The following is a 15,509-nucleotide window of genomic DNA, read 5'->3' as shown; positions in this document are numbered from 1 at the left end:
AATTAAAAATTTAGTTCCTCCATCACATAAGTTGCATTTCAAGTCACATGAGGCTAGTGACTATTACACAGGCCATCACAGATACAGATACAGTTTCATCCTCACAGAAAGTTCCATTGGATGGCTCTGTAATCTTAGGCAAGACCTCTCACCACACTACTTACACCGTAGGTTTTCTTCTATTAAAGAACATGGGCTGGTTTTCTAACACTTATCTAAACCATTCTAAAATCTTTCTCCTGGCATCCAAACTCTCCAGATCTGGCTCCATCAAACATCTTCATTCATTTTCTTTGCCGACACATACTCTGTTGGTTAAGTTGTTTTCACTGATCATGCAGGGTACTATGCTTTCATTACCACATTAATTCATTCAATAAAAGAACTATGTGGAGACATTTCTAGGTTCTAGGAAAACTGCAGAGAATAAAGCAAACAGTACGGGACAGGTCAAGTTTTAATTCTTTTTTTCCTCTTCTAGCACTGTCTGCCTATCTACCTTTCAAACTTCATCTCCTTCAAGGTTTCTTAGGTTACCTTCCCCCTCTTTGAGCTCTCAGAATGGTTGTATATAGCCTACATTTAGACACAATTAAATACAACTTAGTTTTATCTTCTTTCATCCTTTGTCTTCCGAACTAGAATTTAAGCTACTTAAGGAATCTAGCAAAGAACAGCAAGGGGGCCAGTGTGGCTAGAGTAAAATGAGTAAAGAGAAAGTAGAATATGATATCAAAGAGTTAATGGAGAGACAGACTATGTGGGGCCCTAAATACCATGTAACAGTGAGTGAGAAAGGAAGGCACTGGAGGGTTCTGATCACAGGAATAACGTCATTTGGCTTAAGTTTTATTAGTATCATTTTGGCTAATAAAGTGTGTTAAGCAAGAACGGATGCTGGGAGACTAGCTAGGAGGTTAATAAAATAAAACAGAAGGAAAAAAAAGCTGGTAGTAGAGATGAGCAGTTAAGAAATACCCAAATTTTAGGTATATTTAAAAAGTAGAGTCAAGAGGATTTGCTGATATACTGGGAATAAGAAAGAGATATCACAGATAACTCAAAGATCTCCGAGTTGAAGGATCAAGGTGCCATTAACTGAGATGGGGAAGACCAAGAGAACCAGGGAGGAGAAACGATACCAAAAGCTTAGTTTTGGATACTTTCAGTTTGAAATGTCTGTCAGACATTCTAATGGAGATGTCAAATAGGCAGCTGAGTTCTGCAGATCCAGAGTACAAGGGAATGATGATGCCTGGAAATATACACTTGAGAATTTTCAACATATAGGTGGTATTTAACACCATCAGACTGGATAAAATAACCAAGAAAGCAGTAAATTGAACTGAGCCTAGGCCACAGCAATATTAATTCAAAGGATAGGATGATAATGAGGAACCAGGAAAGGAGACTGAGATTGAGTGACTAGTGATAGTGAGGTGTATAGTATCCTGGAAGGCAAGCAAATAAACGTTTCACCGAGGAAGGAAAGATCAACATGTAAAAGGTTGCTGAAAACTAAGATTACAACTAAGAATTGAAAACTGGATTTAGCAATAAGGAAATACTGAACACCTTGGCAAAAGTATATTTGGGGGAGTAGTATGGGTGAAATGACCAACAACAGTACCAAAGTGATATTAATATATATTTTACAGTCTTCAAAGCTATAGAATTAGAACAGTACTAACAGATAGAACAATCTTTCTCAATGCTTACTCCTCTTTTGACTCTTACAGGGAATTACTTTTACTGGAGTAGAAGGGGTTGGAGGAATGAGAGAAGGGCATCTCCTGAGAATGTGTGCCATCATCTTTTCTATGACTTTTCAGGTGGTTGCTGAGTACCATTTGATTACCATATGAACTGCGGTATGTTATTTCCTTTTTTGTTTTATTTGGAAATAGACACAGAAAATATTTGGAAGCTAACAGAATCTTCCATTTATCAGCAAAAGCACTATTTCTAACAACTTTAATGGCAGAAGATGAAATATTGTTTAAACACTCAGCAAATTTAGAAACCAGAATGGGGACTTTCATATAGACTGCATCCCTTAAGAAAAGCTATTTTACAGTAGCCTTTTGACTTAATTTGAATAACAGGCAATGTGATTCCCGAAGTCACAAAATATAAATTCAAAACTTTACAAAGCCAAACAGATATATGTTTTTATTGTTACTATAACAGCTGGGTTAGGTATGTCAGACCCAGGGACAGCTCAAGTATTGTGTCACTACTCTCTTCAGATGGATGACATATGATTCCTTTTATACCCTCTTTAGCTAGATTCAGAAAGGTATGAGATCCCTCTTAGTCTCTATATATCTAAATATCTAAATGTACTTATTCATTGAATAGAGATGGGAAATTTCATTAGGGTATTTCCAAATACTGATGTTTATGCAGGAGTCTAAATGATAAAAATCCACAAAGATACAATTTCCTAAATCTCAAGGTCAAGGAAATATGTAGTTAGAACACAGAAAACTTTCCAATAGTCAGTACAGTTTTAGCATTTACTTTGTGATCATTTTTTTTCACATGATATACCCCTTATTAAATGTGGTAGATTATCACCTCCTGATAAAGACCTTCATCTATAAAATAGGGAGATCTATTTTCCAACAAGCACCAAAATAGAAAAAAAACAAAAGGACTGAAAGTTGCCTTCAGGGCCTGTTTTAAGTATTTGATAGTTGCAAAATGTGGTCTGGAATATTACTTTATACTTACGAATTTTAAATACCATTCCAAGCATATTCACATCGTTTCATTTGCTTCTATGAGGCAGTAGGGTAAATAACCATTATGCCATTGTAAAATTCAGGAACTAAAGCACAGAGAAATTAAGTGGTTTGTCTAAAGTTAGAATAGAAGAACTCTTCTACTTTGAAATCTTTTCATCACACCAAAAAGATGAAGTTAGAAATGTGGATACATGTTATTCAAGAAGTAAGCTGATAATTTATTGCCATTTCTGATATTCAGACTTGTCTGATAGCTCGGGAAGAAGATAATATTGGCAGAGACTGCAATATTTGCGTATCTTTCTGAAGATTCAACAAATATTTGGTATCTTCGATGTGTCAAGCCTTATCAAACATGGTATCACTCTGCAGTAGAATGAAAACTGGATTAGACGTAGCCTGGGGTGAAGACGGAGTGGTAGTATGGGAAGAGATGGGAAAAAGAAGAAAAGGAGACAAGCAAAGTTTTGATTATTCCTTATACTCAAATTCATTCATGAAACAATTTTTTTTTTTTCAGCACCTACCAAGTACCAGACATTATTCTATGTTCCTGGATATAGAAGTGAATTAAAACAGAAAAAAGTCCTTGTCATAAGGTTCATATTGGGGTAAGGTACAGGCAAAAAAAAGTAATAAAAATATATAGTATGTCAGATAATGATAAATACATGGTGGGGGGTGGGGAGAAGAGTGTGTGGAGGGAGTGGTTTCACTATTTCATAATAAAAAAGGACAGTCAACTAGTCATGGTGGTTCACACTTGTAATCCCAGCACTTTGGGAGGATGAGGTAGAAATTTGAGGCCATGAGTTTGAGATCATCCTGGGCAACACAGTGAGATCCTGTCTCTACAAGAAATTTAAAAATTACCCAGGCACGGTGGTGCATGCCTGTAGTACCAACACCTAGGAGGCTGAGGGAGATTACCTGAGCCTTTAGTGATCCCCTTCAGCCTAGGAGTTTGAGGCTGCAGTAAGCTCCGATCACGCCACTGCACTCCAGCCTGGGTGACAAAGTGAGACCCTCATCTCTTTTAAAAAAAACTAAACAGTCAGTGTAAGCCTCCAGAAAAGGTGACATTTCAGCTGAGACCTCAAGAAAGTGGGAAAGTAATCCAATGCAAATATTTGGAGGAAAAGTTTTCCAGGTACAGGAGAGAACAAGTTGATAACTGTATTTAGATAACACCCAACCACTGGGGCTTCAAGATCAACAAGGATGTTCATGCAAAGGACCTGCAGCAGAGCTGTAGTATGTCTGAAATACAGCAAGAAATTGGATGTAGCTAGAGTAGTGTGAGTGAAAAACAGTAATAAACGAAGTAAATGTTCGTCTTTATACATAACTCATGATCCCCAATTACCATGTTCCAAGTTTTCTCCAAGTTAGAATATACATAGAATGTATATTGTATGCTTTAAAATTTATTGAAGTCCCAATGGTTGGGCGTTATCTAAATACAGTGATCAAGAGCATTTCATAAGGCTCAAACTCAAATAATCATTCACCACTAGATACTGAATAGACTGGGTCAGATTCCAGTGGTACCCAAAGAGAATCTGCTAATTGAGATCAGCCTTTATGTCTAGTTTCCTAAGTCTCAATACATACACACACACACAATGGAGTAGTTATACTCAGGTGTTGTTTATACCGTGTAGATCTATGATCTTCAAATAATTAGAAGACAGTAAAAGAATGTTAGACAAGTTTATTAAGGTTTTCCAGCTACAGTTCCATATATTAATTGATAATATTAAGCAACCTACATATATTACTTAGAAGAGAGTTTCCTAGATTTACCCCTCTATTCCCTCCACAGAAGACATTTAGTTTACCAACCCCATTACCTTAAATATCCCAGAGAAAATGTAAATTTACTCTTAGAAGATTAGATTTCGAAAGGATGTTGATGTTAGAACTACCCCCCCCTTTTTTTTTTTTTTTAAAGACAGAGTCTTGCTTTGTCACCCAGGATGGAGTACAGTGGTGCGATGTTGGCTTACTGCAATGTTCACCTTCTAGGTTCAAGCGAATCTCATGCCACAACCACCCAAACAGCTGGGATTACATTACAGGTGTGTGCCAGCATGCCTGGCTAATTTTTATATTTTTAGTAGAGATAGGGTTTTGCCAGGTTGGCCAGCCTGGTCTCGAATTCCTGGCCTCAAGTGATTTACCTGCCTCGGCCTCCCAAAGTGCTGGGATTACAAGTGTTAGCCGCCGTACCCGGCCATGTCAGAACTCCTTAAAAAGAACAGATACTAAACATGGTATGTTTAGTATCTTGAAACAAAATCTTATCTAGTGATGTTGCTCCCTTCCTGCAATATTTTCCTCCTGTCCTTCATCTGTTTTCAGTGATTTGCATATGAAGGAATTCCTCCAGGAGTATGCACCAGACTGGTGAGGGGCTTTTCAAAACCCCTCCCAAATGATCACTACTTTGAGCCTAAGTCATATTCTTGAGATATGCTGGGGGCGACAGGGGAAGGAGTCTTGGGAACCACTGATCCAAATCCTCTAGGTCCAGCTGAAATCCTATTTCCTCTATTGGACTTTTCAAGTCCACCTCAGGTTCAAAGGAAGAGCTCCTTCCCTCTTCTAAATATATATCTATTCACCATTAATTTCACAAAAATTAATAGCTCATGTTGGCATTTTAACTGTCTTATCTCCCCAGTTACGATGAACTTTCCCATAAGAGTTGTAACAGCATACTTTGTCTAAGAAAAGGTACTCGAGTTCCAATATATCATAAAATGAAGAGAAATCCATTTTGTATGAGGTAAATTTCCATTTCAAGGAATGTCTGTTTTCACAAAATTTCGTATTTTCTCCTAATAGTATGAGGTAGAAGAAATCTACAACTTCTCAAGTAAGTGTATGATTAACTCGGTAAGTTTTCTTGCTATTCTTAAATTGGAATTATCCAGACCTGGCTAGAAACTAAAAGTCTAAGCCCATTCATTAAAGTCATGAATTTATTTACTTTTGCCAAGAACAGCTATATAAAATTAGATTCCTCCTGGTATAAAATTGGGTGTTTTCTTACATATTTGCTATCAAAAGTCATTTTTCTTGGGAATATACTCTGGTAGCACATAAGAAATCACCATATGTTTTATATCACAAAAGGATCCTAGATAATGCTTTTCACATGAGGAGAAACCTTCAGAGAGGTGAAATGACTTACCAAAGTCACATAGCTATGATTTACTTAATTTCAATGACGAAAACCTTTGGAATAAATTTTATTAAGTGAAAAGGAAAGCTACGAAATTTTTTGTTTAATACATGCCACCTTTGGGTTTAAGATGGATTCTTCTCACACTAAATTTCCAGTAAAGAAGGGCAAAGTGATTTATTTCTTACAACCTAGATGATGGAAAAGACTGAAATTTAAGAAAGATTTTCTGTGCTACCGCAAGGGAAGTTGCATGTCCATTATTTTCTTCTTATTAAACATATTTTTCAGTAGGATTTTGTTACAATTCCTTGTATATAATAAATGCAGAGGCTAAGTCCTAACTAACCTCCGGGTATCCAAGATAACAAATTCTTCTCCTCATAGTCTAATGTAAGCCAAAATGATTAAAAAAAAAAAAAAAAAAGAATATTTCACATTATTATTACAAGCAATTTGGCATAACGAGTAAAATGTGTTCCTGCCTTTATCAATGATTCCCAAAATATACTTTCAGAATAGTATGCTTAATTTATCCAAAAGAGATTCATTTAAACAAGTTTTTTAAGTGTTAATGATTCTATACTACAAACTTATGTGTTACTTACAAAGTTTATCTTCAACCTATGATTAACACAGATGGTTAGGAGAAAGTTCCAACCCAGGAGATTACTTTCAACTACTAAACTTTAAGAAAACTATTGGCAATGGTTTTCATTGAAGAATAACAAGTCTGAAATTTACTTCCACATTATGAACTTGTAACACATTTGAACTAGGGCTATTATTTAAGGAAATGAATGCACCTGGTAAAGAGTTTTAAAAAGCAAGTCTCCCTCCCATCCACCTATGTCTCCAACTCCTCCTCACAAAGGCAGTCACTGTTACCTATATACACACAAAAGGAAGGGGAAAAGTATATGTGCATATATTCTAAAGTAATTTTAAAGAACAGTCACATTTCTTTTTAAAATAATACTCAAATCAAACCAACGGATAGCTGTGTACTTAAAAAATAAAAAACTAGTACACTTCCAAGGAGACTTAACTATCTCCTCTGGGTAGCATATTTTGCTCTCTCAGGTCTACACGGTTAACAATTTATTACTGTTGCTATTTTTTAAATTTAAACTGGCATCACTATCATGAAAGCATTTCAGAATTATACATATTTCTAAATTAGTTTCTCTATTTTTAGCCTATTATTTCCCAAAGTATTTGAATAAGGAGGTCATTCTCTATTCCTTATCCATTCCCATTACGTCAACAATACACAACATTGATCTTACTGGGGTCTTATTTCATGTAACAGAAGAACACCATCAATCTTCCTATTCTGGCTTTGTAAAATACCAAAATGTTTGATCTCCTATAATGTTGGACATTTGAGTATTCAAGTTCTAGAAAGCAGATAGACATATGCATAGTAGCAATTACAATGCTACCTGATTTAAGCCTCCTAAAAGTGGGTTAATGATTAACAAGGAGATACTACATTTAACTGTTGGTAAAATAGAAATGCAAAATATTACATTTCCAAGTATGAAGTTTGTCAATGTCTAGAGTAACTTAGAGAAAATTAACTACATAAAAAGCATAAGAAGGAGAGGTATGTCCTTCCATTATTTGAAAACATGCATCCAGTAGTGACTCTTACCTATGCATTCGGGACTGTTAATTACATATAATACTATACTACTTCACCGTACCCACCTAGTGCTTATCATTAAGAGGGTTCAACATACCTTTTAAAAACGGTGGTAAAATATACATAAAATTTACCATTTTAGTCATCAAAATACTTTTAAACAACCCTAATTAACCTACTCAAGATGGAAATAAAAGATCCCTATTTACTTTTAAAAAGATATTCACAGAAAGATTAAGTCAGTCATGTATCATAGACCATAAACCCAAAAGAAATCAGGTAGAAATTCAAAGAAAACTACTTCTGAAAAAAACAACAGGTTTTATTAAAAATTCAAATTCTAACCAACATTTCTCCACTTCTTTTTTTTTTTGAGACAGAGTCTCGCTCTGTCGCCCAGGCTGGAGTGCAGTGGAGCGATCTTGGCTCACTGCAAGATCTGCCTCCCGGGTTCAGGCCATTCTCCTGCCTCAGCCTCCTGAGTAGCTGGGACTACAGGCACCTGCAACCACGCCCAGCTAATTTTTTGTATTTTTAGTAGAGACGGGGTTTCACCGTGTTAAGACAGGATGGTCTCGATCTCCTCACCTCGTGATCCGCCCGCCTCGGCCTCCCAAAATGCTAGGATTACTGGCGTGAGTCACCGCACCCGGCTCTCCACTTCTTAATTTTCTTTTATTGATAACAAACTGATACCAAGTGACAGGACACTATGAGATGTGGAAATGGCAAGGGTAGCTTTTTTTTTTTTTTTTTTTTTTGAGACGGAGTCTTGCTGTGTCACCCAGGCTGGAGTGCAATGGCCAGATCTCGGCTCACTGCAAGCTCCGCCTCCCGGGTTCACGCCATTCTCCTGCCTCAGCCTCCCGAGTAGCTGGGACTACAGGCACCCGCCACCTCGCCCGGCTAGTTTTTTTTGTATTTTTTAGTAGAGATGGGGTTTCACCGTGTTAGCCAGGATGGTCTCGATCTCCCGACCTCGTGATCCGCCCGTCTCGGCCTCCCAAAGTGCTGGGATTACAGGCTTGAGCCACCGCGCCCGGCCAAGGGTAGCATTTTTAGACTAAAATATTTCCAACTGCTTTATAAGTCTGGATTAAATAATTTCAATGTGGCTCAAGCCTGTAATCCCAGCACTTTGGGAGGCCGAGACGGGCGGATCACGAGGTCGGGAGATCGAGACCATCCTGGTTAACACGGTGAAACCCCGTCTCTACTAAAAAATACAAAAAACTAGCCAGGCGAGGTGGCGGGCGCCTGTAGTCCCAGCTACTCGGGAGGCTGAGGCAGGAGAATGGCATAAACCCGGGAGGCGGAGCTTGCAGTGAGCTGAGATCCGGCCACTGCACTCCAGCCTGGGTGACAGAGTGAGACTCCGTCTCAAAAAAAAAAAAAAAAAAAAAAATCAACAGAACTGGGAAAAGAGGCCACAAACCTATTTCTCAGCTATTAATCTCTTCACAGGCCAACCCGAGACATACTGGTAGGATTTTTACCTTCATGTTTTTTCACCATATGAAAAATGTAAAGACAGCAAAAGAAAGCTCTCAAATAAAACAGGAAGAAAATAAGGTATGACTGAAAAAGAATCATCACTGATTTACTGTTATTTCAATGATCTTTAATATAGAAAGTGGGTACTGTGAGGCTACCTCTATCCTAAAGTAAGTCTTGCAAGAAAACGTGAAAATAAACGTGAACTCTAAACTGAGCTAACTATTCAGATCCATATCTGGACAATTCAAGTTCGAGTTATTATCTTAGAACAATCTGTATGGCATTTATCTTTCATGTTAGAAAGTTCAGAAAATAAATGTTCATGTTTGCTTCATATGCACAAACACTGGGATAAATAAGAAACTGGTTACCTACAGAGATAGGGGTATGAACTACACGAAATGACACAGCCAGAAGCTGAGATTTCAGTTATGTAATTTAAAATTTTGAACTGTGAAAATACCATTCAAAAGTAAAATAAAAGGGTATAATATTTTACTGAAATAATATTTACAATTTTTCTCAAAGCTCTCCTACCCTTTATCATACTTTAGAAAAAACTGATTTTCTGCTACCCATAAAAGATTCTGGGAAACAGATTCCTCTGATCAGAGTGCAGGCCAGAGTAATTTAAGAAGGACTTTCTAAAGAATGTCTAACTCACTGTATTTCATCCTTAAACATTATTATAGAAACTCAAGAGTAAATTTTTCTCCTTAATAGAAGTTCTTTAAAAGGCAGTGCAAAGTTTCACAACTGCATGCAGGTAAGTTTCAACTTACATCTAATTACTCCATATTTAATATGGCTTTATTAAATCAATGATCTTATTCAAATCACTACTTCTCTGGCCAAAGAAAACAAATTTAATTATGGGAAATATTTTATCAAGTTTGACTGCTAAGTTCAAACTCTATACTTCAGCTCTATAGAGAAAGGGCTGCTCTAAGGAAGTTACCCAAGTTACACAAGCTTATTTATTGTTTTCTATCATAGATAAACATAGAGAAACATCAGAGACCATGATAGTGAGAATGATTGACACGCCAGAAATTTTTTTTTTTTTTTTGAGACAGAGTCTCGCTCTGTCGCCCAGGCTGGAGTGCAGTGGCGCAATCTTGGCTCACTGCAAGCTTTGCCTCCCAGGTTCACGCCATTCTCCTGCCTCAGCCCCCCACGTAGCTGGGACTACAGGCGCCTGCCACCACGCCCGGCTAATTTTTTGTATTTTTAGTAGAGCCGGGGTTTCACCATATTAGCCAGGATGGTCTCGATCTCCTGACCTCGTGATCCACCTGCCTCGGCCACCCAAAGTGCAGGGATTACAGGCGTTAGCCACCGCGCCGGGCCAGACACGCCAGAAATTTAGGGAGGCAGTTGGTGTGGGGAAACAATGGGTTTGCTTGTTAGACCCACGTTTGACTCTACTTCCTGTTGATCTTGTCCAAATGACTTAACTTCTCTGAAACTCAGTTTCTTTTAATGATAAAAAACAAGCTGATACTATCTAACTCAAGAATCATTTAAAAGAATTAAATGAAATATCCACATTGACAGGTTCTAGACTATTTTGGATGGCTCACGCAGGAGACATGGGGCAGGAAGAAAAAGGTTTCCTTAATGAGTATTTTTGAAGTCACATGAAAGGTAACTACAAAGGCAGAAAATGATCTAAAATGGCAAGGAAAATTGAGAACTTTTCTGTGAGTCACCTAACTGAGATCCAGTCAAAGAGAATAGGTGAGCATCTTTCTTAAAATGGAATGCTTTTTACTTCACCTAAATCTTAATTTACTTCCTTTTTTCTTAACTCAGATGTTAACATCTATCAGCCTACAACAATCAGTTGAATATTCTAAGGAAAATATCCAGTGTAAGTAAGCATGACTATCAACCTTAACATAAAAAGCATCTAAAGTGGATATCAGGCTTAAAATTACTGCAAACATTTCTATCTTCTTTCAGACATTTTCCAAGACAAATTAAAGAAATTTAAAGATGGTCACATCAGTATTTCCTTTTGTTAAAATAGGAAATTGTTTTTAAAACTCAGATCTTAAGACTATTCTTCTGGAAAATTACATATTGGCAAAAATACTTGTTACTAAAGTCAGAAATATCTGAAATTGCTGTGTTCAACTGTGTGTGTGTGTGTGTGTATATATATATATATAAAAACAATTTCATTTTGAGTGTTCAATGTGTGCCAGAAATACCATAAACTGGGGTATGGCAGGTCCCCGGCTCTCAGGTAACCTATGAATTTAGCTGAAAAGACAAATACAGAGGCACGATGCATTTGCTGAATTTCTTTCTCTTTTTTTTTTTTAAAGACAGAGTCTCGCTCTGTTGCCCAGGCTGGAGTGCAGTGGCACGATCTCAGCTCACTGCAGCCTCTGCCTCCCAGGTTCAAGTGATTCTCCTGCATCGGCCTCCCAAGTAGCTGGGACCACAGGCATACACCACCATGCCCGGTTTATTTTTGCATTTTTAGTAGAGATGAGGTTTCACCATGTTGGCTACACTGATCCATTTGCTGAGTTTGTTTGTTTTTAAATTCACTAACATAACTATTCAGTTTCTCCTTCATATTTAAGTGCCTTCCAGACTGAAATAATTAAAGATATTTTTTCAGTTCATTACTCTGATAGAACAACAAATTTGATAGACAACAAATTTCTTTACATTTGGTCTAGATCATCCATCACAGGATCCATAAATCACATTAAAATGAGCAATAAATAAAAGTGAGCAATAAAATAAAAGTAAAAGGAATGAAAAAAAAAAGGCTACATCTTTGAGTGTTTTTATGTAATGTACCTAAAGAAAGGATGCATCCCATTCCTTCAAAAGTGTACTTTTTGAAAATCAGTCATATACATAGTATAGAGTGAACAGGGTAAAGTTTGAAAAATAATTGGAAGAGACGTATTGGCAGCAAAATACCCATAATACAGTTAATTCTAATTAGAAAATTATCACCTGGCTCTCAACTATCAGACACTCTTGTGCAGGAATGTCACTGCCCTGATAATCTACCCATCTGCTTTTTAAATGTACTATATATATGAAAATACAAGCACTGGAGGACATTGAAAGAGCAACAAAAATGATTCTTTTTATTGTGTAAGAGAAATGTGGAGGCCTTCAAACACACACACACACACACACACACACACACACACACACACACAAACACCATGGAGCAGGGAGGAAGGAAGCAAGTTAAATATATTTTAATACTCCTAAAAATCCCATTAGGCTGAGAGGTCCCAAGAAAAGCTATGCATATTTGACACAGGGATGGAAGCAAGTACTTTGCTCATTTCTGCATCAGTGCACACACTCTACACTAGGGTCACCTGTGAGGGAAGTAAAGGTTTTCCCTTAAGATCACAACACATTTCAGGATTTAACAATTCTGATTAACAGCCAAGGCAGTGAAGAATGCCTACTGATTTACTATTTGTTTAAGCTTCTGTATTCAGGGAATGAACTGTGACACAACTGAGTCACCAACTGCTACATTTTTAAAATGGTGCTTTTAAAGAACACAATGGGTTTTTAAATAAAGCTCAACTCTTACCACACCTCTTTCCACATTAGTTTCTGCACTAAACTCAATGACTGGGTCAAGGAGGGCTGGCTACAGGCAGAGTGGATTTCATAATTCACCATCCCCTCTTAAATGAATGCTTCACCTTTTTACTATTTTACGATATTCTCAGGTTAAAAAAAACTTTTCCCCACAAGCTGCACACATGGAACCTGCTTTTCAGTCAGAACTCTGTAAAAACTGCTTTGTGAGCCTCTCTGTAACTGCTTTTCATATACTTCATTAAGTATTCAAGTTTCTCAACACAACCACTCATTTTAACATTTTAATGCAAGTCTTGCTCGTTGAACTATTCTGTGGTAGTTTTTCTCAGTTTAATAGTGAAATGTATGAAAGCACTGATTCCACAGAGAAGGCTTTCTCCTCTTGGTCTACAAGCTGCTAGATTAATTGCTAATTAAATACACACTTTCAACCCACAATTATCTCTTTCACACACACCCTTCTGGAAATTCTATCTCAGGAGCAAACTACGACTTTGCCCAAATTCAGATGACAGCTGCAGTTTTAGGGGAACACAATCTGGGGCTGCCAGTGCAGTCAGCCTTCAAGCTTTGTGCCTGTCAGATAAAAGAACAAAAGGCAGCGCTTCCTCTCCCAGCCCCTCCTTAGCGCTGGAGGACGGCAGGCTTGACAGAACAGTTCCAGAGAAAAAGGAACCATGCTGAAGCAAGTGAGAGTTTCCCCTCCACAAACATACAAAACTACCAACCCACCTTTGATAGCTGCCTCCTGAGGCTAAAGCGCTGAACCATGATCACCCAGAGGATCTTCAGACAAAGAAATCCACGAAGGGTTTTTTAAATAACAGCTTCTTGGGAAAGTCGGTGGCAGAACATTTTGAAGACTGCCAGAGAAGTGCAAAGAATTTCCCTGGGAGTCTTAGCAAACTTGGAAAGCCTTCATTGTTCTATCAAGAGATACTGCAAAACCTACGTGGGAGAGGGCAGGGTGGGTGGGGCAGTAATCCTGAAGCTGCTGCGCCCAGTGCCAAGCTCTTCCAGCACTTCCTGTGAGTCAGCTGTGAGGGGTCCAGACACAAGGACCACCCCTTCCCTTTCCACCAGACCAGTAGGCGAGGATGCCGCTGTGGTGTTACCTGAAACTCCAGGGGAGAGACCTGGTGTTCCGGTCCCTGTGGGAGGAAGAGTGGTACGCTGGGGTCAGACAGCATCTGCTCCAAGTAGGAGATGGGCAACTGCACCAATTCCTCCCCTCTTCAGCCCTCTGGGCGGCGGAGACTGTCCACTGCAGATAGCAACACCCCCTTCTCTACCTCCACCTTAGGTAATCCTTTAAGGTGAAGCAGTGTGAAAAAAAGGAGGTGGTGAAAAGCAAGCCCCTGACTGTACCAGCTCCCTGCTCAAGAAGGAAACTCCTCCCAGCTGGGCTCAGCAGCTGTGCGGCTTTGTCTAGCATAATTGGCCAAGCCTTTCCTCTTATTCACAGGGAGGGGTCCTGCCTCAGGAAGGAATGTCAGGTGCAGACAGGCATACTCCGACGGTGACTTCAACTTGTGCCAAAGTTAAACACATTAAAGTGGCCTCCTGAGGTAATTGCCTTCTCTTGTTGGAATAATTTTTAAAAATCTACACACAAAACAAACAAAAGGAACAGCTTAGAGTGAATCAATGCAGGTAAAGAGGTATGAAAAATAACCATAAGAGCAGTTCCAAAGATAAAAATATTCCCATCTTTGACACTCTTCCTGTTTGGGTCTGTTTCCAGACAACCACTGTGAGGATAACGTTTCAGTTAATGAAACTTTCCAGTCTGTGTGCTCCTCTTGGAATTGTTCATTACTTCTGAATGAATTTTGTACTAATTAGGGCAGAACTCATTCATACACACACACACACACACACACACACACACACACACACACACACATTTTTTTTCCCGTTCCAGTGTCTCTCAATTTCCTGTGAGCAAAATTACATCACATGCTACATTTAAAGCCTTTGTTGGAATGAACCTACTATGTGCAGTCACTATGTTAGGCAGTTCACATTTACTATCCTATTGATTTCTCAAAACAACCCTATAAAATTTGTATTACAACAGTCCTCCCTTACCTACAGTTTGTTCCCACAGTCAACTGCAATCCAAAAATATTTAAATGGAAAATTCCAGAAACAAACCATTCAGAAGTTTAAAATTGCATGCCCTTCTAAGTAGCATGACAAAACCTCATGCCATCCTACCTGGGATGTGAATCATCCCTTTGTCCAGCATATCCAGCCCTGGCTCCCACCCGCTAGTCACTGAGTAAGTGATTTGGTCATCAGATCCACTGTTGCAGTATGGTAGTGTTGCATTCAAATAACCCTTATTTTACTTAATAATGGTCACAAAGTACAAGAGGAGTGGTGCTGGCCTATTGTTGTAATTGTTCTATTTTATTGTTACTGTTAACATCTTACTATGCCTAATTTCTGAGTTAAACTTTATCACAGATATATGTGTATAGGAAAAAACACACTACAGTCGTAACCCACATGACATTTCAGTTAACAACGAGCCACATATATGACAGTGGTCCCATAAGATTATAATACTGCATTTTTATTGTACCTTTTCTATGTTTAGATACACTAATACATACCATTGTATTAAAACTGCCTAAAGTATTTAGTACAGTAACACGCTATATAGGTTTGCAGCCTAGAAGCAACAGGCTATACCATATAGCCAAGGTGTGTAGGAGGTTATGCTATCTAGGTTTATGTAAGGACACTCTATGATGTTCTCACAATTATGAAATCACCTAACAACGCATTTCTCAGAAGGTATCCCATTGTTAAATGA

At 38.2% G+C, this 15,509-nt stretch overlaps 1 protein-coding gene across 39 annotated transcripts in view; it reads right to left on the bottom strand.

The window, feature by feature from the left end:
• Positions 1-15,509, bottom strand: part of TMCC1 (transmembrane and coiled-coil domain family 1) — a 255,894-nt gene that overhangs the window by 142,095 nt on the left and 98,290 nt on the right. Inside the window, exon 1 of one of the 39 annotated variants that reach the window (XM_077990409.1) lies at positions 13,418-14,089. Within the exon in view, the coding sequence (XP_077846535.1) occupies positions 13,418-13,456 (39 nt within the window). The 5' untranslated portion in view covers positions 13,457-14,089. 39 annotated transcript variants of the gene reach the window in all.

The sequence above is a fragment of the Macaca mulatta genome, chromosome 2 (assembly GCF_049350105.2).
Source record: "Macaca mulatta isolate MMU2019108-1 chromosome 2, T2T-MMU8v2.0, whole genome shotgun sequence".
NCBI classification, from domain to species: domain Eukaryota; kingdom Metazoa; phylum Chordata; class Mammalia; order Primates; family Cercopithecidae; genus Macaca; species Macaca mulatta.
The sequence above is the reverse complement of the archived record's forward strand: the minus strand, read 5'-3'. Positions and strand labels throughout refer to the sequence as shown.